The 25,065-nt window shown below is 41.2% G+C and overlaps 1 protein-coding gene and 1 pseudogene across 7 annotated transcripts in view; both read left to right on the top strand.

The window, feature by feature from the left end:
- The window catches only part of RIMKLB (ribosomal modification protein rimK like family member B), a 71,063-nt gene extending 59,079 nt beyond the window's left edge, over window positions 1-11,984 (top strand). For 3 of the 7 annotated variants that reach the window (XM_012458389.3, XM_012458390.3, XM_064377457.1), the window contains exon 6: window positions 183-4,104. In XM_012458389.3, the coding sequence (XP_012313812.1) occupies window positions 183-646 (464 nt within the window). In that variant the 3' untranslated portion in view covers window positions 647-4,104. Of the gene's footprint in view, window positions 1-182; window positions 4,105-4,497; window positions 7,056-7,514; window positions 7,679-10,086; window positions 10,236-11,797 lie in introns of those variants that run through there. The other 4 variants (XR_010343031.1, XR_010343030.1, XR_010343028.1 and 1 more) reach the window with 3 other exon arrangements.
- Window positions 11,985-20,979: 8,995 nt separating this feature from the next.
- On the top strand, window positions 20,980-21,472 carry LOC105721340 (peptidyl-prolyl cis-trans isomerase A-like; annotated as a pseudogene).
- Window positions 21,473-25,065: the final 3,593 nt, after the last annotated feature.

Genomic DNA, 25,065 nt, shown 5'->3' with positions numbered 1-25,065 from the left:
ACTGGATAGGGAGAGGATTCCTAATGAAGGAAAATCTAGACTTAGAAGTCCTAATTTTACACTAGAAAAGCACCTTTGTTTTCACTATTAATTTAGAAGAGAGGCTAAGCCTTGGAGGCCAACTTTAATTTTATTGAAAAGTTTATGATTTTGTTAATTTCCTGTCTTGTTTCTCTTGCCAGGTGGTGTGGGGATGATGTGCTCATTGAGTGAACAAGGGAAGCAGCTAGCTATCCAGGTGTCTAATATCCTGGGGATGGACGTGTGTGGCATTGACCTGTTGATGAAAGATGACGGCTCCTTCTGCGTCTGTGAGGCCAATGCAAATGTAGGTTTCATCGCCTTTGATAAGGCTTGTAATCTAGATGTAGCTGGTATCATAGCAGACTATGCCGCCTCCCTTCTACCCTCTGGCCGGCTCACCCGGCGTATGTCCCTGCTCTCCGTGGTGTCCACGGCCAGTGAGACTAGTGAGCCGGAGCTGGGTCCCCCAGCCAGCACTGCTGTTGACAACATGAGTGCAAGTTCCAGCTCTGTTGACAGCGACCCTGAAAGCACGGAGCGAGAGCTGCTCACCAAGCTCCCAGGGGGCCTGTTCAACATGAACCAGCTGCTAGCCAATGAAATCAAACTACTGGTGGACTGACTCCACTGGTAATTAACCAACAAAACCCTTGTAAACCTTTCTTTCTTTTTTTCTTTTCTATTTTTAAAACCAACTTGCAATGCTGTTCATGGAGGATGCTCAGGAAGATGAGAGAAAATTAGTAGGATTAGTTGGAGGCAGTGGGAGATAGATGAGACCTCTGCTAATAAGATGTTACTTTCATTTACAAATCCTACAAATAGAGAGGCAGAATAGGTGGGATATAGAAAAATGTTAGGCTCTCATAGTTACCCTTTTAAATTGCTAAAAAAATTTGTATGCTCATAGGCCATGAGGAAGATATACTTTTATTTTTATGGTTCCTTGCTTTTGTTTTTGTACGAAAAATGATTTTGCTACATATATCCAAGTAGCATAACTTCACATTATGTTGCAAAATTTGTCATCAGTGAGGAAAACATCTGCCTAAATTACAGGAATTCTTGTATTATATAGCTCTGAAAATTCTGCTATTTCCTTATTAGTAGCTTTAGTTTGTAGTTTATGAAATCTTGAGGGGCTCTTTTACTGGGATTTCTTATTTTTGTGTTTTGTTTTTTCCCTCCTTAATTTGGTGGGAGGGTCAAAGTGAATATAACTTAATAAAGGCTTCTTAATGACAAAATTGGCATGTTTGCATGATGAAATGGAAATGAACAGTATTGCAATGTCCGGTATACAAAATAACATTTATTCAATGTAGATAAAATTACACTAGTTTAAAATGTGCGTTGACTTGTATTTGTTAGTGTTTTAGTCTTTTATGTGCTCTGTTAATGTTGCTTTTTTTTTTAAAAAAAAATACACGCTAGTCTAACATTTCCTGCTCTATGCCTGCATCTTTAACAATGGCCAAAGTGAAGAAAATGCTACCTTTTTTGTTAACAAGACTTGAAATGTGTACATTTAAAGCCTTTTACTTTTTCCCTTTTTCTTTTGGTGGTTGGGCATTTAAATAAGGACAAGAAAAAATATTTTTTGGGACAAATCAAGAGCCTATATGAGTTCCAAGTTTAAAGCTGAAGTGATTTCTAATGCCAGCGTTAATATATTTGCATTTTTCACATTTTAGAGGGAGTATATATGTATGTGTGTGCACGCATGCATGTGTATGTGTTTTGCTTTTTGTTTACATCAACTAATCAAAAAGGATAATTTAGAAAATGGAGCATGATGGGAAACAGTTTTTGACTTTAAGAAACGGATGAGTTGTTTTCATAAGTAGACTCACTGGGGTAGAGGTATTCACTTTGAAACATAGGGTGAATAGATGCTTTTTAGGCCTTTTTGTGTATATGTATGTTGTTTGTTCTTTTCCTTTTGTTTCTAAACTGTTCATTGTATGGTTTATTCAAGGCTACATGCTTTTCTTTAATGCTTCTGGCTATGCATTTTCTCTTTTTACATACAGGAGTTGGGATTGGGGGTGAGTTGGATGTTTTTGTTTGGGGACTTACTTAGTAGTATTGAGTCTCTTATAGCCCTACTCTTAAGCCTTCAATACTGTCCACTCTTTATATTTCTTTACTTTCAGAATTTATAAAAGCCCCCAAACTGCATATAATTTGAGCCTTTAAAACATGGGTAAAACTAATCCCACTGATGGGTTTGGATGGTATGTTAAGAAATGGAGATGCTGCAGAGCCCAACGTAATTTTTTAAACAGCAAGTTCCATCTCCCTACAAATCCTCTGAAGCTTTTACCCAAGCCCTTTCTTGCCTCTCCAGTGCTATTTTCCATCAGATGGACCTTAAGCATAATTTCTTGGACACTACTAGAGAGACTTCGAGGCAATAATAAAAGATCAGTATTAACCACCTATAACAGAGGTTTGATCATGCTTACTGTACAGTTTTTCCCCCGTTTTAAAAAGGAATGTAATAAAATTTGTTTTTTCCATAGAATTAAATAATATTAAAATTGAGTGAAAGGTTGATTGTTGATGAGTAGAATAGTACCTCTCATCTGTGCAGTGTCTCATTTCACCTCAGAGAAAAGGATACATAAAAGGAGCTTGTCATTTATCTTAGGATATTCTAATTGCATTTAAAACAACTTATCTTGCACAGGGTAATTGGGGGGCTCACATACATATATTAGTATCTCTGACTCATTAACAGAAGGAAATACTTGGTACTTCTTTCACTGAATGACCATACTGTGGAGGATGCATACTATTTGGTATAGAGAAATAAATGAGGGAGAAAGAACTGCCTAGTTAAATTATCATTCATATGTTCATGTAGAGACCATCTGGTTGCCATGTGTATTATAACACATACACTTTGAATAGTTATATATCACAGGTATGTAGATTAATACATTTAAAAACAACCTCTTTATTCGATGAAAAGTTCAAGTTTATGTTGGTGGGGTAAGGCATCAGGAAAAATGTAGTAAGCCATCTTTTAACTTATACCAAATTAACCAACTATATTATAGGAAATATGTGAAATTAGTTCATTCGTTTTGTTCACTATCTATTATGCATTCACATAATATTAAAACATAGCTTAAGCAACCAGTTTCTGGATTATACACTCACATGTTAGAAAAGAACAGTCGTTATCATCTTAGATCTTAAAAACGTGGATATCTTCTTGAATTCCTTCAAAATTAAGGTAAAGAATAAAAGCAAATCATTCTGGAAGGACCCTAAGGAAACAGCAGCAGATATTTAGGTGAAAATTAAATTTATTTTTATAATTGTTTAATAACTTTTGTATAATCTTCATTGCTATTATGAGAGATAAAATGTATTTATCAAATATGTGAAATCATGATAAAATCTGAATTGTAAAATTTTTGTATATTGTTAAAACTGTAATTCTAAATTGTACTTCAAAAATAATTATTTCTGATTGTATTTATGTCACCCATGATGAAAACTGGACTATATATTTACATCTAAACATATAAGTATGAACTATTCTAGTTAATTTTTAATAGTTTTTTTCTTTTTTGGTGCCTATAATTTCTGCTGGCTTTTCTCCAATGAACATTGAAATCTTTCTGTATATGTTATCAATACGAAAACTACCCTGGAACATTAGAAAAACCCAACAAGAGACTTGGCTTTCATCAAGCACATTATCAGACTTTGAGAAGATATTGAAGGCATTGACTTTGAAAATCATCTCTTTTTCTCAAGAAGAAAGCAATGGAGAAGCAAATTTGCTTCATTCAGTGAATCCCCAGTTTGGGGGTTGGGGGGCTTAGAGACATTGTAAAATCAAATCTTGTGTTATATTTTTCTCCTGGCTCACTTTTTTTGAGAAGGTTTATGGGCTATTTGGCTGGTGAGACACGATCCCCTCCTAAGAAAATGTAGGTGCTCAGACAGGTAACCTCTGCTGCTACTGTTTTTATTTGTTTGTTTGTTTAATTTTATTTAAGAATTGTTTTTGTTGTACTAGGATTTTTTAAAATGTAATATATTGCAGGATTTATAACCAGGTTCACTGACTGCTTGCTTGCTTTCTTTTTTTTTCTTTTCCTTTTTTTTCTTAAAAAACAAAACAAAGTTTCATTTAAAATACATTTAGGCACCTTTGGAGCTTGGATTTTGGAATGTTTCAGTAGTGGACAGAAATCTGCTGTTGGAATCTTCTAGTCTTCCAGGTTTAATTTGAAATGTTTTTAGTTTTGTTTTGGATTTTTGTGTGGCATTTTATTTCCTTTATATCAGTGCCATTTTGCCATGCTGTTTTGGGGTGGCTGCCTAACTCTAGTGAAAATTCTTTCTATATTAACGAAAGTTTGGCCTTTGAAAATCCTTAATGTTTTACATTTTTTACATTGTTTTTAAAGAAATATTCTAACTGCTTGCACTGTTACTGTTCTTTACCAGCCTTTTCAGGAGCCAAAAAAACAAATACAAACAAACAAAAAAATACCCAGAGAAAAAACTTTCCTTCTTCCCCCTTCCTGATGATGAGTGAGAAGTATTGAGAACTTTCGGGGTCATTGCCCTTCTAAACTCCCCTTCCCCCAATAATGCAGCTGTATAATGAATGGTAAATGCACCGGTTTGGATTCAGGCACAGCCCAGCCTGCTTGCAGGTAATTTAACTCTTTCTCCTCTCTTTCCAACACTAGGCTAACGTTCTTTTTTAAAAAACTTCTCCTTCTTTATGTACTTTAAAAAGTAACCATGAGTTTGTCATAATTCTCAATTAAAAATAAATGTATCTAGCAAATAATATGATTAAAGAAGAGCTTTTGGGGGTAATGTTTGACTTGATTGCGATATACTCAGGACTTTCTTGGAATTTTGTTTAGCCATTTAGATGACTCCATTTCTTGAATGTATGTCTATAATTAAATATTTCAGAGTGTGAATTTTTTGGCTTTGTTTTTGTTTTGGGTTTATTTGTTTCTTCCATTGTGCTACTCTGGCTTAAGCTTTTTCAGGGGTTGGTGTTCCGAAACACAGTGAGCTCACAGTATAAAGACATCAATTAGGAGTTGACAGGTATGGAAAACTAGAGTTTTGAAAGGTAAAATTAGGTTCTAGGTTATATATATGGTAAAAACCCAACATAGCATTCGTTTTACCTTAGTGCTTCTCTTTCTGTGACACTATAAAAGTGAAAGGGAATAATACGACAAAGATAATACAAAACATTTTAGTTCTTTTAGGAGGAATGTGATTTCAGAACTAATCATTTTGGCGGTTCTAAGATACTAGTTCTAACAAGGAGATGTGAGCAGTTTGAGATGATCAGAAAATCATGGTTTAAATATTCAAAATTACAGGTTTGAACAGATAGGAGGGCAGTTTGAAGTACAAGATGGCTAAGCACATTAACCAAGGACATAAATTTTTAGGGATAGGACTATATACCTTGTCCATTTTAATAGCCTTTCTGTTAGGTAATAAACTAAACTATCCTCTCCACTGTCTTTACCCCAGTCTACCTACCCTTTCTTCTTTTCTCCTATCCTTCCTAAAGTTTTAGCTCTGAGCTTTTGTTATTTTGGGGTATTATCATCTTTCTAATAGGTAGAATTTTAGTGAGAGTAATCAGGACCTTTTCAAGATATACTTCTGCATAATTTCATCCTGTGGCTTTAGACGTACTATCCAAAGAGGCTGTACGTCCAGCAAGTCACTAGTTAGTGAACAGGAAGTCTTGGCTTATAATATTATTTCTGTAGCTGAAGGAAGACATAAAGAGATGTAATCAGTGATTAACCTGTTCTGTGCTTCAGTTGACTCTTATAAGGACAGTCATTCCCCTTAAGGATCTTACGACAGAGATATTTATCTGTTGAATTGGAATTTACTAACAGAGGGGTCCCAGCTGCACTCATGCAAGAATTTGTGATGTATACTGGGAAAAAAAAAGGCTTATTCAGGAGAGCCTTGTTCTCTTGCTTATATGAATGACTTACGCTAGAGTATACAAACTATGTGATTGTATAAGGCATGGAGAGTTTAACAACCTCCGGTCAACTGCCTGTTTGAATGCCACTGACTTGTTAAGAATGATCTTGCGTTTAGATTTTACTATATTCATACTTATTAGGTGAGCCTTATATAGCATATATACCTGGCTGCTATTGTGGGGTTTGGGAACATGAGGGGTGGGTGAACTGTTGTTGTTTTAGGTTTCAGTCAGACAGACATCCCTGTGCCTCAGTTCCCAGCAGCACAGCAGGCCTCTAGGAGCATCCGTGGGAACGGCGCAGTCCTGACATCACCAACTCTCCTGCTCAGGCTCATCCCATATACAGAGGTCAAAGGGTGGGGTTTGAGACTGGGGGAAGGAATGAGAAAGTAGAAGCAATGTCACTGCAACGCCACTGTTGACTAGTCTTTGCTGCTTATGTCAGTGTTTGTTTTATTTCCTGATTCTTTTAAGTTGGCAAAACTGTGCGTATTTTTATCTTGATGAAGGCAGTGGGAGGGCGGAACAAAAACAAGCCATTACTGCTATTTGTAGTTCATTACCAGAGACTGTCCCTTAACAGCTAATAAAGAATAAATATGGAACGTAGACCTAGATGACAAAAAGAATGGGAATAGAAATGAATCCCAAGATGTTTTTTTTCCTTGTCCTAACAAAGTGGCAGAGCCAAAGTAGAATCCCAGGATTTTAACAAACAGAAGACATTTATGCTGTGTTAATCCCCAGTTCTACAACTGCTATTATATTTGTCATTCTGTCTCCCTTTTTCCCCTTATTATTTTATGTATGTATAGTTTGAGGAAGTGGGCATTTATGGTCAGTCCTTTTTAGAGGACTTAATGAATTTATTACTCTTTTGCAAAAAATATACCCACTGCTTATATGGGCATACAAATGCTACCCTATTTTAAATGTAGGTGGCGTATGTGTTCGTGTTTTAATGTATTCAGAGCCTTGGGCAATAAGCAGTCCAGAACATTGAAAACTCAAGCAGGTAAAGCACCTAACACCCTTAGTTTCTAGAGTTACTTTAAAAAACTTTTACATTGCTGCATCTTCCACACTTCCTTGGGTAGTCTCTGAACTTAAAATTTGTAGGAGTTGTAGACTACCTACTTCAAATTTTATGTTATGGTATTTATTCATAGATTGTAGGACTAGGTAAAGAAGGAAACAAAAGAAAATGGCTTCTTGAGATGGCAACTGCTGAGTGGCTAAATCTTTCCACTTCCTTTCTTTTTTTGTAAATCTTTCTAGCTTAGATGAACATTAGTCATACAGTGTTTGATTTTCTGTGATTGGGATTTTTGTTTTTGATTTTTGGAGGGAAGGTCTTGGAGAAACATTAAAAAGTTGGTGTATATGCAAAAACACAACATGTTAAACAAAATAATTTTTTCTATTTAATCTAAATAGTAAGCAATAATTTTTTCTATATACCCTTCTGCTGCAGCAGAGAATTAAACTGGTAGGTGGCAGCAGAGGAAGGAATTCTTCAGATTGATGGCTACTGACTTAAAATCTGCATAGGAGAAGAGAGAGCATGACATACCAACTGAAGCAAGGGGGGCAAAAATGGAAGCAGGACTAAGATTCCTGGATTTTTGACTCTAATTGGTAAGTTATCTTTAATCGTGTGTTTTTAGTCTGATAGCAATGTTATACGTTATATGATTATGTACAATGGCATGTAATCATAAATGCCTGTAGGTTCTTGCCTGAGGTTGAATTTAACCTCACTGGTGTATTCTCATTCTTTACTTTGAATAATAACTAATAGTATATAAGATTAGGATTTTCTCCTCAGTAAGTTGGTGTATGTGACCTTTAATTATGGCAAAATTATACTGACAGTAAGTCTGATTTTTTCTGATTTGTAAGAGAAATAAAATATTCATTGTTAATCATTTTATAAAAACAAAAGGTTCTGGCCAGGCACTGTGGCTCACGCCTAGCACTTTGGCAGGTGGAGGTGGGTGGATCACCTGAGGTCAGGAGTTCAAAACCAGCCTGGCCAACATGGCGAAACCCCATCTCTACTAAAAATACAAAAATTAGCTGGGCGTGGTGGCGGGCACCTGTAATCCCAGCTTCTCGGGAGGCTGAGGCAGGAGAACATCCTGATCCCAGGAGACAGAGGCTGCAGTGAGCCAAGATCGTGTCACTGCACTTCAGCCTGGGCAACAAGAGAAAAACTCCATCTCAAAATAAATAAATCAAAATTAAAAGACTCTTCCCTTTTTAGTGGGCGCTTTGGGAGATAACAAAAGAATATAATTGGAAAAAAATTATTGGGGTTGGAGTGATCTCTTCCAACTGGCCGTCTCTAGATCAAGACTCATTTCCTTGTCACTGTGCCATGTTCCACTCTGCCATCAGTTGCACCCTGCCCATTCACCTTTCTCTCTTGATTATCTGGTTGGACTTTTCCCCTGTTCCTCTGTCTCTCCCTGTCTTTGTGCTTCTCCCTTACCCGAGTCTATTTGTAAGCTTCTTTCTCTCACATTCAGTTCTGAATTTTAATTATCCAATGTTGCAATTCTTCATCTCTGCCTGCCTGTTTTTCCTAAGAGCGTGTGTATGTCTGTCTCTTCCTCCCTCCCTCTCTCCCCACTTTTCATTTGCATTCTTTATTAGAATTTGACTAGACTGAATAGAAGAAATTAAATAATACTTGGAAGTTCTCTAGAATTAAAGAATGTAAATTTCAATTAAATTTATAATAAGATGCAGACCTGTTTATTCTCTCAACTACTTATTTATTTTAACTATAGTATCTATTGTTTCTGGCAATCAAGCTGTGTAAGATCATTTGGTCAGAAATGAAAGGCATATGGCTCTTATTCTTTTTTTTTTTTTTTTTAAAGACAGGGTCTCACTCTGTCACCCAAGCTGGATAGAGTGCAGTGGCATGATCTCAGTTCACTGCAACCTCCACCTCCTGCATTCAAGTGATTCTTGTGCCTCGGCCTCCTGAGTAGTTAGGATTACAGGTGTGTACCACCACACCTGACTGATTTTTTTCTTTTTTTTTTTTTTTTGGTCATTTTAGTGGAGATGGGGTTTTGCCACATTGGCCAGGCAAAAGGTCTTTAACTTCTGGCCTCAAGTGATCCACCTACCTCAGCCTCCCAAAGTGATGGGATTACAGGCATGAGCCACCACTTCTGGCTTATTTCGACAACTTTTAACTTCAAGTTGACCTTTGATTTTTTAAAGTCTCTAATGAAATCAGAAAATGAGCAGAGCAGTCAGTGTTTTTAGAGACCTTCATATTAGAGAGTATCAAGTTTTAGTCTTATAAATGAGTGTTAAACTGTAACTGGTATAAATCTGTTTTTAGGGCATATACGTGACCATCTTAGAAGGTTTTTTATTCTAGTAAAGTAGCACACAGATAATGTTTTCAACTTTTAAAGATGGTAAAAACAGTATATCTAGAGGAAGAAATTATTAAAGAAGGAGAGTCCTGACTCCTGTTAATATCTATAATAACAGAATGAGCTACCAGCCTGCAGAGCCCTGCCGTAGAAGTTAGAGTAATCTGGAAAGTTTAGTCATCTGATATAATCTTGAATTTGTACATAAGGAAACTAAAGTGCAGAGAAGTTGGTGACTTGCCCAAGATAACTGAGCCAGGCCTAGGATTCTCGTCTCCTAATTGTCAGTCCAGTGCTCTTTGCATTGTATACCATGCATCCTCAAAATCTATAGTTACTGAGCATGTGCTCTGCAGTGAGAGCTGCGGTGTCACAAAGAAAGTTGTATTTGTGCTTGTGGTTATCCAAGATAAGATGGGGGTCTATTTAAGTAAAGGATATTAAGGCAGGTTGTAGATGGCCGTTTTAGATGGTTTGTGTGCAGAATTGTTTACATGTTTTGCATGTACATTTATTTGTTGTATACAGCAAACATGTAATTATAAATACATCGTAATTATAGGGTTTGACACTGAAAAGATATCCCTTGCTGAATTAAAAAATGATGCAAAAAGGCCTTTGTTTTCGCTTTAACTTCTGGTCAAGGGAGAAGAGGAGTGGATTCCTTATATCTAGTATACCATTAATCCTCACCTACCTTCCATTTCTATTCTGGAATATGAATCAATCTACAAGAAAGATAATCTTTTTATTCTGAAAATCCTGTTCCTTGCAGATTTTTAGGCTAGCAGTGGGTAAGTGGATCGTTAAATAAGATGATTGTGTTTACTTGTAATAACAGGATGTATAGTAACATGATGCTAGAATAACTGATATATTGTCTAAATGTGCAGTTTTCTTTTTCTTAACCATGTGAAAAGAGGAGCCCTTTATTTTTAAAAATGGGCTGAATGCTGAAAAACATCATGCATATTAGTTTGGAACATAAGAACACACTGCCTCTGTTAATATGGTCAGTGTCTAAATTTTTTTAAATGTATTATCTTAATTTTGATTAGTGGCCAGGGATGGTAGCTCACGCCTATAATCCCAGCACTTTGGGAGGCCGAGGTGGGCAGATCACTTGAGGCCAGAAGTTCAAGATCACCTTGGCCAACATGGCAAAACCTCGACTCTACTAAAAATACAAAAATTAGCTGGGCACGGTGATGTGTGCCTGTGATCCCAGCTACTCTGCAGGCTGGAACAGGAGAATCATTTGAGCCCAGGAAGTAGAGGTTGCAGTGAGCCAGGTTCGCGCCACTGTACTCAAGCCTAAGTGACAGAACAGTCATTTTGATTAACATATAGAAATCTTAATGTTTTAGAACTGAAAGAAAGTGATAAACTTGAGTTTTAATCTGAACCAAAAATTTTTTTCTTCTGTAACTTGCTGTAAAGTTAACCTAGAACCCAAGAGAGCATTTAACTTGAATTTTGTTTGTCTGGACATATTGGCACAATAATTTTATTTTGTGTGTTCTACAAGAAATTTTTTTCTTTAGAGTATTTCTCTTGGTAGAGTTTTTCTGACTAAAATGAAGCACAATTGTCTGTATTATAGGATTGCTAAGGAGTAATAGTACAGAGACATCTTCGTGATTGTATTTTTTAAGTTACAAATATTCAGTGTCTGAAATTGGGTTGATTTTTTTTTTTTTTTTTTAACATGTTACTTCTTTAGTGCAGTTTAATTTAATCCCTGGAAGGCTGGGCACTGTGGCTCTTATCTGTATGTAATCCCAGCATTTTGGGAGGCCAAGATGGGAGGATAGGTAACAAAGCGAGAGACCCTGTCTTTACAAAAAAAAAAAAACAAAACAAAACTAAGGTGTCTAAAATAAGTCACAAAACTTGCAGATTAAAAAAAGGTAAAACTTTTTGGCTGTTTTGGTGTCAGCATCTTAATGAAGTGGAAAACATTATGGACCTATAAATTAACTTATGACTGCTCACTCACTAGAGAGAACAATTTCCAGGGAGTTAGAATAGTTTTTCCTGAAGGAGAGTCAAATAAATTTGGGAAATAAGGTTGCTCTTATAAAACAGTAATAGGTTTAGCTTTTATTTTCTAATGGTAAGAACATTACATGTCTTCTAAGTCAGAATCAGAGAATACCTTTGTTAGCTGAGCTCACCAAGACAAATTCTTTGATAATACAAAGCTGGTTGTGGATTTTGGTAGTCTAATCAATTTAGAATGTTTTATTGTCATCTTAGTTGATTTTCTGTCTTTATTTTCTTTTTGTTTTATTCAGGTTATAGAGAGTTTTAAAATCTATGATTTAAGTAAGTTGTATGTGTTTTTCCCCCCTAGGTTCTTTTGAACTAACCAGGATCTTTTTTGCCTACCCTCACTAACAGAATGGATGAAGATAGATTTGACTGTGTGCTTTTTCAAGTGGAGAATATGAATATACAGAACAAGAAAGCAATAACTCTAATCTGTTTGATTCAATCTGTTATCTAAAATAAAGATACCGTGCACTGGAAATAAGATAGCATGCAGTGTGAAGCAGCTGTTTCTCTATACTCCATTCTGTATCAGTTCACTTTGGTCCAGGTATCGACTTCACAGACACAATGGGGGTGTGGGCATTTTGAGACTCTGTCTCAGGGAAAAAAAAAAAAAAAACAATTAACATGGTGCTGGGCATGGTGACCCACACTTGTAATCTAGCACTTTGGGAAGCCCAGGCGAGTAGACCACTTGAGGTCAAGAGTTCGAGACCAGCCTGACCAGCATGGTGAAACCACATCTCTACTAAAAATTATGTATATATACAAAAATAAACCAGGTGTGGTGGGGCATAATACCAGACAGGAGGCTGAAGCAGGAGAATCGCTCGAAAAACCTTAGTCAGGCACAGTGGCTCATGGCTGTAATGTCAACACTGGGAGGCTGAGGTGGGTGGCTCACTTGAGCCCAGAGGTTCAAGACCAGCCTGGGCAACGTGGTAAAATCCGGTCTCTACCAGAAATGCAAAAATTAGCCCAGCATGGTGGTGGACACTTGTGGTCCCAGCTACTCGGGAGGCTGAGGTGACAGGATCATCTGAGCCCAGGAAGTTGAACACTGCAGTGAGCCATGATTGTGCCATTGCACTCTACCCTGGGTAACAAGAATGAGACTCTATCTGGAAAAAAACAAAACGATTATTCTCATTTAACAAATTTATTGTTAAAGCATACATGCTAGTGTTACTTTGGATCCTTCAAAAGGCAGACACCAAGATGGAGTCAGATAGGCTAGAGACATTGAGGGAAATGCCTATAGGGATACAAGGGAGAGGGAGCAGTAGGTAGGGAAGGCCTTCAGAATGCAATGCGCTTCTGACACCTGTGACGAAGACAGAGGAGAGAACTCAAACCTCAGCTATTCTGAGAGTCTGCCAGCCTGATGAGGAAACTCAGAGCAGAGTTTCTATTATAGTAGTTCTGGATTGGGCAGAGATGGCCTGACTGCTAGTCTGGAGCAGCCTGGGGAGAACATAACGGTTTGGTTTTCATGTGAATGCTCCAACAAATCAGGAGGACTGGCAGCTGGAGGCTGTCAGCCAGGTTTGTTACTTGCATCCAGTTTTGAGACCTGAGTGGCACAACTCCATGGTAACCTCATTACACTCCTTAACACTGCACAGATCCACTCTACACCTTTGGGTAGAGTAGATGACAAAGGACAATTATGCCATCCCAGCAGTCCCCCAAAGTCTTAACTAATTCCAGCATTCACTCAAAAGTTCCAAGTTTCAAATCCAAATTCTTGTGGAAATGAGTTCCTTCTACCTATGAGCCTGTAAAATCAAAACAAGTTACTACTTTGAAGACACAATGGGGGTATGGGCATTGGGTAAACATTTTTATTCCAAATGGGAGAAATAGGCCAAAAGAAAGGGGTTACGGAGCCCATGCAAGTTCAAAACCTAGCAGGGCAGTCATTAAATCTTAGACTCCATATTCCATATCCAGGGCACACTGCTGCAAGGGTGGACTCCCAAGGCCTTGGGCAGCTCCTCGCCTGTGTCTTTGCAGGGTCCACCCCTCTCAGGTGCTCTCACAGGTTGTTGAGTGCCTGTGGCCTTTTCAGGCTCAGGGTGCAAGCTGCAGATGCATCTACAAGTCTGAAGGATGGTGGCCCACAGTGCCCCAGAAGGGACTCCATGCGGGGCCTCCAATCCCACATTTCCCCTCCGCACCGCCCTAGTAGAGGTTCTGTATGTGGGCCCCACTGCTGTAGCAGGTTTCTGGCTGAACACCCAGGCTTTTCTATGCATCCTCTGAAATCTAGGCAGAGGCTGTCAAGAACCCACCACTCTTGGACTCTGTACCTGCAGGCTTAACACCCCGTGAAAGCCATTTACAACTTGTATTCTCCAAGGTGGTATCTTAAGCTGTGCTTGTGCCCCTTTGAACCCTGGCTGGAGCTGGAGCTGCACCGTATAGGGAGCAGTGTCCCAAGGCTGTGCAGGGCAGCGGGGCTCTGGGCCTGGCCCATGATACCATTCTTCCCTCCTAGGTCTCAGGGCCTGTGATAGGAGGGGCTGCTGCATAGGTCTTTGAAATGTGTTCAAGGCTTTTTTCTCTGTCTTGACTGTTAACACTGGCTCCTTTTTAGTTATGCAAATATCTCTAGCAGGTGGTTGCTCCACAGCCTGCTTGGATTCCTCTTTTGAGAAAGCTTTTTCTTTCTTTGACACATGGGCAGGCTACAAAATTTCCAAACTTTTATGCTCTGCTTCCCTTTTAAATATAAGCTCCTTAGCCAGGCGCAGTGGCTCACGCCTATAATCCCAGCACTTTGGGAGGCTGAGGTAGGTGGATCACCTGAGGTCAGGAGTTCGAGACCAGCCTGACCAACATGGTGAAACCCCATATCTACTAAAAAAAGGAAAAAACAAAAATTGGCTAGACATGGTGGCAGGCACCTGTAATCCCAGCTGCTCAGGAGGCTGAGGCAGGAGAATCACTAGAACCCAGGAGGTGGAGGTTACAGTGAGCTGAAATTGCACCACTGTACTCCAGCCTGAGGGACAGAGCAAAACTGTCTAAAATATATATATATATATATATGTATATATATGTGTATATGTATATGTGTGTGTGTGTATATATATATATATACACACACACAAGCTCTAACTCTTCCTCATTTCTATCTGAGACTCAGCAGCCTGGATCTTGCTGTCCATATCACTATCAGCATTTTGGTCGCAACCATTTATCCAGTCTCGAAGAATTTCAAACCTTTCCTCATCTTCCTGTCTTTTTCTGAACCTTCCAAACTCAACCTCTGCCTGGTTACCCAGTTCCAAAGTCACTTCCACATTTTCAGGTATCTTTATGGTAATTCTGCACTCCTGGTGCCAATTTTTTTTTTAGATTGCTATACAGAAATACCTGAGACTGGATAATTTATGAGAAAGAGGTTTAATTGGCTGGTGGTTCTGCAGGCTGTACAGGAAGCATAGCAGCATGTGCTTCTGGGGAGGCCTCAGCAAACTTCCAATCATCACAGAAGACAAAGGGGAAGCAGGCACATCACATGGTGAAAGCAGTAGCAAGGTGGGGGGCAGATGCCATGCACTTTTAAATGACTAGATCTCAAGAGAACTTGAAAGACAGCACCAAGCTATAAGGGATCCGCCCCTGTGATCCAAACACCTCTGGCCAGGCCCCATGTTCAGCACTGGGGATTAGAATTCAACATGAGATTTTGGTGGGGACAAATAATGCCAACTATAGCAGCCTACAATTCACATTTTATCATCAATGGAGCAAGCATTATTCTTGGGGCAAAACTAAGTAAATATTGTCTGTCCCACGTGGATGCAAACCATTTCTAGTCTTTTTCCTGAGACAGATGAGGGAAAGAATGCATTTACTAAATCAGCGACTGTATTATGTACCTCAGACTTAGTACTCCTTCCTACTGCGTGCAGTCATTGAGTGGGAGTAAACCAGAAAGTGGCCTCAGTGTGAGAACTGAGGTGGAAGGTGGATCCAAACACGGCAGCTGGTCGGGCACGGTCGCTCACACCTGTAATCCAGCACTTTGGGAGGCCAAGGCAGACAGATGACTTGATGTCAGGAGTCTGAAACCAGCCTGGCCAACATGGTGAAACCCTATCTCTACTAAAAACACAAAACATTAACTGGGCATGGCCAGGCACAGTAGCTCATGCCTATAATCCCAGCACTTTGGGAGGCTAAGTCAGGCAGATCACCTGAGGTCAGGAGTTTGAGACCAGCATAGCCAACATAGTAAAACCCCATCTCTATTAAAAATACCAAAATTAGCTGGGTGTGGTGGCTTGCACCTGTTGTCCCAGCTACTCGGGAGGCTGAGGCAGGAGAATCACTTGAACCTGGGAGATGGAGGTTGCAGTGAGCCGAGATCAGGCCGCTGCACTTCAGCCTGGGCAACAGCAAGATTCTGCCTCAAAAAAAAAAAAAAAAATTAGCCAGATGTGATGCGCACCTGTAAGCCCAACTACTTGGGAGGCCCAGGCAGGAGAATCAGTTGAACCTGGGAGGCGGAGGTTGCAGTGAGCCGAGATTGCGCCACTGCACTCCAGCCTGGGTGACAGAGCGAGACTCCATTACCAGCCCCACCCCCTGAAACAAAACAGCAGCTGGAGACTGACCAGGCAACCACATTTCTCATAGAGGCCTGCCTGCCTTCCTTTCTGTCTGCCTTCCTTCCCTCTCTTTCTTTGACAAGATTTAAAAAATAATTTTCATTATGTATGCATTAACATTGTTTTATTGTGGCAAGAACACTTAACATGAGTTACACTCAACAGATTTTTAGGTGCACAATGCAGTATTGTCATCTACAGGCACAATATTGTGCAGCAGAGCTCTAGAATTCATCTGGCATAATTGAAATGTTACATCCATTGATTAACAACTTCCCATTCCCGGCAATCAGCATTCTGCTCTCTGCTGCTATAAGTCTGATTATTTTAGATGCCTCATATAAGTGGAGTCATAGAGTATTTATCCTTCTGGGACTGGCTTATTTACTTAGCATAATGTCCTCAAGTTTATTATGTTGTTGCATATTCCAGGATTTCCTTTTTTAAAGCTGAATAATATTCCATTGTGTGTATATACATTTTTTAACCCATTCGTTGGTCAATAGACTTTAGGTTGTTTCCAATTCTTGGCCAAGAATAGTGCTGCAAAGGAACATGGGAGTGCAGCTATCTAAGATCCTGATTTCAAGTTTTATTTTTTTATAAATACCCAGAGTGGGATTGCTGAATCATATGGTAGTTGTATTTTTGGAGCAACTTCCATACTGTTTTCCATAGCAGCTGCACCATTTTACAGCAGGTTTTCTTTCTTTTTTTTTTTGAGACAGAGTCTCGCTGTCTCCCAGGCTGGAGCGCAGTGGCGTGATCTCAGCTCACTGCAACCTCTGCCTCCTGAATTCAAGCGATTCTCCTGCCTCAGCCTCCCGAGTAATGGGGACTACAGGCGCCCACCTCCACACAAATTTTTGTATTTTTAGCAAAGACGAGGTTTCACCACATTGGCCAGGCTGCTCTTGAACTCCTGACCTTGTGATCCTCCTGCCTCAGCCTCCCAAAGTGCTGGGATTACAGGTGTGAACCACCGCACCCAGCCTAGCAGGTTTTCTTAAGGGAGGTCTGGGTGGCTTACCTCTATGACTGTCAAAGCTCACAGAGTACAAATACTTCTCAAGAAGAGAATAAATAAAGGTAAAATCCACTGACACCCTTCCCATTCTGGTGACCTTACTCCCTAGAGAGATCACTGTTAACATTTACTAGCATATCCTTCCAAACTTTGTATATCCATTTATAAGCATATAGCCCAGTGGGATCATGATATAAACAGTGTTCCGTGACTTAAAAATACATCTTGAGTATCTTGTCATACAAGCAGGTATACTGCTATCTCAATTTTTTAAACAGCAACATAAAATTTTATTATTTGGTTCTACCATAATTTATTTCCTTGGCTTAGTTAAGTGAAATAACTCAGTATTCTTCCAATAAATTCTCACTCTCTCCTCCCCTGCCACCATTTTTTGAGACAGGGTCTCACTCTGTTGCCCAGGCTGGAGTGCAATGGTGTGATCATAGCTCACTGCAGTCTCAACCTCCTGGGCTCAAGAAATCCTCCTGCCTCGGCTTCCTGAATAGCTGGAACTACAGGCATGCACCACCACACCTGGCTAATTTTGAAAATTTTATTTTTATAGAGATGGGGGTCTCACTATGTTGCCCAGACTGATCTCAGACTCCTGGCCTCAAGCGATCCTCCCACCTTGGTCTCTCAAAGTACTGGGATTATAAATGTAAGCAACCATGCCTGGCCAATTTTTCTCCTTTGCTTACATGCAGCCACAGAATTCTAATACAAGAAAAGAGAATGGAAGACAGGCACAGTGGCATGTTTCTGTAGTCCCAGCTATTTGGGAGGCTGAGGTGGGAGGATCACTTGAGCCCAGGAGTTTGAGGCCAGCCTGTGCAACACAGCAAGACACAATCTAAAAAGAGAGAGAGAGAGAGAGAGAGAGAGAGAGAGGGAGAGAGAGACAGAGAGGGAAAGAGAGAGAGAGAGAGACTGGGAACAAGAACATAAACTATTTGACCTATTTACTTAGAATAACCAACTGAAAATTATTTGAACACATTGAGCATTGCTGGAGGAAAGGTAATCCTTTGTGGGGAAAATCCATATCCTAATGGTAAAAAATAAAAAGTGCCTAGAAAGTTATAGAGAGGCTCAGGATGTTATACCCAAAGTGAATGCCAAAACTTCGTCACATGGTTAATTATCAAAAGGTGAAGGAAAAACGTAAGTTCATAAAATAAGGCCTTAGTTAGGGCACGGTGGCTCACACCTGTAATCCCAGCACTTTGGGAGGCCAAGGCAAGCAGATCACGAGGTCGGGAGATTGAGACCAGCCTGGCCAACATGATGAAATTCTGTCTCTACTAAAAATACAAAATCAGCTGGGCGTGGTGGTGCACACCTGTAGTCCCAGCTACTCGGGAGGCTAAGGCAAGAGAATCACTTGAACCCGAGAGGCCGAGGTTGCAGTGAGCTGAGATCGCTCCACTGCACTCCAGCCTGAGCAACAGAGCAAGACTCCATCTCAAAATAATAATAATGATAATAATAATAACAACAATAATAATGCCTTAGGACGGGCACAGTGACTCATGTCTATCATCCCAGCACTTTGGGAGGCCGAGGTGGCAGATCACCTGAGGTCAGGAGTTCAAGACCAGCCTGGCCAACATGGCTAAACCCCGTCTCTTCTAAAAATACAAAAATTAGTTGGGCTTGGTGGTGGGTGCCTGTAATCCCAGCTACTCAGGAGGATGAGGCAGGAGAATCGCTTGAACCCAAGCAGGCAGAGGTTGCAGTGAGCCACGATCATGCCACTGCACTCCAGCCTGGGCAACATAGCAAGACTCCATCTCCAAAAAACCCACAAAACATAAAATAATGCCTTGCTTTTACAAACCAGTAGAAGTTATAGATTGACCTGAATGACACTAGATCTAGTGAAGGATACTTGCACCATCATAGGGATGTAGTAGGATTAAAGAATTGCCAAATCTAATTACCATCTAGGGACTATAACGTACCAAAAAGAAAAGTGATTTGTACCACCAGTTCAATAAAAATCAATTGAATAGTTGAACACACACTTGGGGAATGTAATCAAAATCCATTTTTGGTACAATTAGAGTATGAGATCATAATAACAAAAGCATAAAGTCTGCCAATTCAATATTTCCAAAGCAATTTTTATTTTACTGTATTCCTAAATCTACAGGAAAACCCATTTAAGTGAAAATACATACCAAGATCAGCCAGTCAAAAACAATATGTATTTATTGGGCACAGATCATAAATATTTCTATATTCAGTGTTATGTGTAAGCAGAGGAATTCTAGATCACTTTATGTAAAGCATCTCTGCCAGAGAGCATGAAATATAATGCTCCTAGTCTGGGTTGAACAGACCTAACTCTTGATAACATAAATATATTATCTCCAGAGCAGATCTATGCAGATTTCCCAGGTAAAGAAGTTTGCCATGAAGTCCAGCACTAAGTAAGGCCGATCAAGTCTGTTACCTGCCCAGTAGTCTTTAGTAACCCTAGCCTAATAATTTGACATTTGATAGTAAGCAAAGTCCAGGTAGAATTGATTCTAAATTTCAACTTTGCCACATCCTAGTTCTGTAACAGTGGGCAAATTAACCTCTCTGTATGCCAATTTTTATATCTGCAAAAGAAAGTCAATGATAGGTTTTTCTTTAAGAGAGTTAAATAATCCTTGTAGTATGTGAAACATAACATAACTGGTATTAAATAAATGACTCTCCTAGAATTTCCCTCCTTTGTACTGAAGGACCATAACTATAAGTGACAATCTTTTTTTTTTTTGAGACAGAGTTTTGCTCTTGTTGCCCAGACTGGAGTGCAAATGGCACAATCTTGGCTCACTGCAACCTCCGTCTCCCAGGTTCAAGCGATTATCCTGCCTCAGCCTCCTGAGTAGCTGGGATTACAGGCATCTGCCACTACGCGCAGCTAATTTTTGTATTTTTTGTAGAGACAGGGGTTTACCATGTTGGCCAGGCTGGTCTCAAACTCCTGACTTCAGGTGATGTGCCTGTGTTGGCTCCCAGAGTGCTGGGATTACAGACATGAGTCATCGCACCTCGCTCTACAATCTGTCTTTATTAGCCCATTGGGTTATGGAGAGAAGGAAAAAATACTTATGAACAATTTAAGAAGAAATCTGCGGCTGGGCGTGGTGGCTCACGCCTGTAATCCCGGCACTTTGGGAGGCCAAGGCGGGAGAATCATGAGGTCAAGAGAGCGAGACCATCCTGGCCAACATGGTGAAACCCTGTCTCTACTAAAAATATAAAAAAATTAGCTGGGCATGGTGGTGTGCGCCTGTAGTCCCAGCTACTCGGGAGGCTGAGGCAGGAGAATTGCTTGAACCCAGGAGGCGGAGGTTGCAGTGAGCCGAGGTCGCGCCACGGCACTCCAGCCTGACGCCTGGTGACGGAGTGAGACCCTGTCTAAAAAAAAAAAAAAAAGAAAAGAAAGAAATTTGCAAGATAGTGTAAAATTAGGTGTCAACCTGAGCGGTAATGAAAGTATTACAGAAATTCAGGGGCTGGCTGGGCGCGGTGGCTCACACCTGTAATCCCAGCAGTTTTGGAGTCTGAGGCAGGAGGATCAATGAGGTCAGGAGTTCAAGACCGCCTGGCCAACACGGTGAAACCTCGTCTCTACTAAAAATTATCCGGAGGTTGTGGCACATGCCTGTAGTCCCAGCTAACCCAGGAGGCAGAGGAAGCAGTGAGCCGAGATTGTGTCACTGCACTCCAGCCTGGGCAACAGAGCGAGACTTCATCTTGGGTGGGGGGAGTGGGAATAAATTCAGGAACTTTGCAGATGCTGCCACCGCCAGAAGCCCCGTGCTATCGGCCATGGTCAACCCCACCGTGTTCTTGGACATCACTGTTGATGACAAGCCCTTGGGCCACACTTCCTTTGAGCTGTTTGCAGACAACATTCCAAAGACAGTAGAAAACTGTTCATGCTCTGAGCACTGGAGAGAAAGAATTTGGTTGTAAGGATTCTTGCTTTCACAGACTTATTCCAGGGTTTATGTGTCAGGGTGGTGACTTCACATGCCATAATGGCACTGGTGGCAAGTCCATCTACGGGGAGAAATTTGATGACAAGAACTTCATCCTGAAGCATACAGGTCCTGGCATCTTGTCCATGGCAAATGCTGGACCCAACACAAACAGTTCCCGGTTTTTCATCTGCACTGCCAAGACGGAGTAGTTGGGTGGCAAGCATGTGGTCTTTGGCAAGGTGAAAGAAGGCATGAATATTGTGTAGGCCATGGAGTGCTTTGGGCCCCGGAATGCCAAGATCAACAAAAAGATCACCATTGACTGTGGACAACTCTAATTAATAAAGTTGGACTGGTTTTATCTTAACCACCGAATCATTCCTTCTGTAGCTCGGGAGAGCGCCCCTCCACCCCGTCTGCTCGCAGTATCCTGAATCTTTGTGCTCTCGCTGCAGTTCCCCTTGAGTTCCATGTGCTCCTTATTCCCTTCCATGCCTAGCTGGATTGCAGAGTTAAGTGTATGACTATGAAATAAAAACTAAATAATAAAACAAAAAAAAATTCAGGGGAGAAGATTGGTATATCTTTAGAAGAATATAGCAAAATCTTAAAAAGGAGCACAGGACTTAGATCAGACCTACAACAATAATATATTATGTCAGTATCAAGTGAGGCTGTTTCCTATGCTTTCACATACATTTTCAAGTAGCCTTCAAAAGAACCCTGCATTATATGAAATTGGTGTTTTTGGTATTTTCAGAAGAACACAGATTACTCGTCTTGCTAAAAAAGTACAGCGCTGCAAAGCAGAACAGGTGTCCGTGTATCCTGATTTCTAGAGAAGAAAAAGAACATTTTGCTGAAAAAGCCACTATGATCAAAGAAGCATATGTGTTTAGGAAAATCATAAGGGTTTCCATTTATCTAGAACAGGGTGAGAGCAGAAAATAAGGTTGAATAGGCCTCCTATGTGTCAGGAACCACATTCTCATGGGACAATAGACAATTTGTGGAGTAAGTCCCCACCCTTTTCTTAGCCTGAAGAGAGTTTTGTTCCTTATAACTAAATGAACTGGTAAGAAAAGGAAAGAGGAATGACGTTTTGCAGGAAGGCTTATAGAGGATGAGGACTAAGCTCTGATTTGTTTTTGTTTTTTTTTTTTGAGATGGAGTCTCGCTCTGTCACCAGGCCGGAGTGCAGTGACGCAATCTCAGCTCACTGCCAACTTTGCTCTCTGGTTCAAGCAATTCTCCCTCCTGAGCCTCCCAAGTAGCTGGGACTACAAGCGTGCACCACCATGCTCAGCTAATTTTTGTATTTTTAGTAGAGACAGGGTTTCACCTTGTTGGCCAGGCTGGTCTTGAACTCCTGACCTCAAGTGATCCACCTGCCCCGGCCTCCCAAAGTGCTGAAATTATATGTGTGAGCCACCACACCTGGGCCAAAACAAGTATTTCTTAACTGTATTTGATCGATGTCTCCTGCCTCCCTAAAATATATAAAACCAAGCTGTACCCCAGTCACCTTGGGCACATGTTCTCAGGACCTCCTGAGGGCTGTGTCACAGGCCATGATCACTCATATTTGTCTCAGAATAAATCTCTTCAAATATCTTACAGAGTTTGACTCTTTTCATCAATGAGGGTAAAAACAAAGCAAAACAAAAAAAAAACAAACCTTTTTTCAGATTTCTAACTAGGGAAACTATTGAATATGGTGTTCCCTAGGGCTGGCCCAACAAAGTACCACAAACTGCATAGCTTAAAAGAATGGAAATTCCTTCTCTCAAAGTTCTAGAGGCCAGAAATCCACAATCAAGGTGTTGGCAGGGTCATGCTCCCTCTGAAGCCTCCAAGGAAGAATCCTTCCTTGCCCCTTCCTCCTCCTGCCCCGGCCCCTCTTCCCCTCCCCACCCCCTGCCAATCTCTAGCTGCATCACTTCAATTTCTGCCTCTGTCATTACTTGGTCTTCCCTGTGTGCCTGTGTCTTCACATGGCCTTCTTAGAAGCACCCCAGTCATTGCATTTAGGGCCCACCCTGACCCAGCATGACATCATTTTAACAAATTACACCTGCGATAAGCCACCATTCTACTGCTGCACCCCACGACCTCAACCCCCGCTGGTCCTCTTTCTGCTCCTCCCGCTCACTCAGGCCAAGTTCCAGAGCGGCACGATTTCAAGCCTACGACAGCACCATGCAGCGGGCACTCCACACCAGGAGGTACCAGGATCATCTACCACTGAAAGTTCCTGCTGCAGTGCAAGAATTTGCCCATTCCCCGTGTAGCAGGAAGAACTGTGAACAAAGCCACTCAGACACCGGAGTAAGAAAGGAAGAGACCTTTAATCGCCGTGGAGTCTCGGTAGACTTACGTCCCAAGTACCGAGCTCCCGGAGGAACAGTTCCTCTCCCTTTTTATAGGCTTACAACTCTAAAGGAGAAACTGAGGCAGAACTGTGTCATTGCCCATAGGCTAGGCGTATGACCTCACAGTCTTTGGCTTCATTGATTTACTGGTTCATATTTGACGCACTTGGGGAGGGCAAGGGGTAGGCTTACTGGAGCTGGACAAAGGCAGTAAATTGCTAGTGGACAGAGGTATCTCCAGGAAGGGGTCTGGGTTGTGTAAACCTGGAGGACGTGACTCAGTGCTGGGCTCTGGCCGGCAGTAATAACATTCTTTGCAACATTTTCAAGGTTTATAGAAAACATATGTACTAGTTATCAAGAGGGGAGTTACTTTCCCAGTCTCTGGGCCTCATTGTGGCCTGGCCTGTGGTGTCAGCAAGTTGCCTGATCACTGGTCTCAATATTTTATCTCTTTTACCCTCCCTTCCATCTGGAGGGTGCAAGGCTAAGGAATGAGGAGGCCTCCTCTCTCATTCCCTGATTCGAGACTCTCACTGCTACTTTTTTTTTTTTTTTTTTTGAGACGGAGTTTCACTCTTGTTACCCAGGCTGGAGTGCAATGGTGTGATCTCGGCTCACCGCAACCTCCGCCTCCCGGGTTCAGGCAATTCTCCTGCCTCAGCCTCCTGGGTAGGTGGGATTACAGGCATGCGCCACCACGCCCAGCAAATTTTTTGTATTTTTAGTAGAAACGGGGTTTCACCATGTTGACCAGGATAGTCTCGATCTTTGACCTCATGATCCACCCGCCTCGGCCTCCCAAAGTGCTGGGATTACAGGCGTGAGCCACCGCGCACGACTCCTTCACTCAATTTGAAGGCGAGAGTTAGCGCTATCAGCTCTGTTCACTGTGCTGAGGCACCTTGAGGTAATAGTTTTGCTTCTATGATTGAGTTCAGAGTAATCACCGCATACCCAGCTCACCTTTCCCCAGAGGGTTGACAAAGCTGCTTCCGTCCTCCTACAGCTCCCAATCAGCCTAAGCCCACGGCTGGTCCTGCAGACCCGGCCAACTGGAGTAGACTGAGTCCAGTACCTCTAGGCAATCATGTGTCACTGGGTCCGTGGCTGGGTTTAGGGTGTTGCAAACTTCTATGGTTATGCATGGATTTTCACACAGCAAGCCCTGATACTTGGTTAATCGGGCATTGGTGAGCCAATGATGGCCTTTTGTGTTCATTACTGTGACCACAGCATGAGGGGCTTTTATCTTTAAACTCTGTCCCAGAGTTAACTTGTCTGCTTCCTGTGTCAGTAGGGCAGTAGCCGCTAGCGCCCGCAGGCACCGGGGACATCCCTTGGAGACTACATCCAGTTGTTTGGACACGTAGGCCACAGGCTGGGGCCATGGGCCTATGGCCTGAGTGAGGACCCCCACTGCCATTTTCTTCCTCTCAGACACATACAAAGTAAAAGGCTTTGTCAAGCCTGGCAGCCCGAGAGCTGGGGCAGACATCAACTTTTCCTTTAACTGAGAGAAGGCCTGTTGTTCTGAGCTCCACTCAAATGGCTTTCCA

Source organism: Aotus nancymaae, unplaced genomic scaffold, assembly GCF_030222135.1.
Source record: "Aotus nancymaae isolate 86718 unplaced genomic scaffold, 86718_ANA_hifiasm-v0.15.2.pri h1tg000016l, whole genome shotgun sequence".
NCBI lineage: Eukaryota > Metazoa > Chordata > Mammalia > Primates > Aotidae > Aotus > Aotus nancymaae.
The sequence above is the reverse complement of the archived record's forward strand: the minus strand, read 5'-3'. Positions and strand labels throughout refer to the sequence as shown.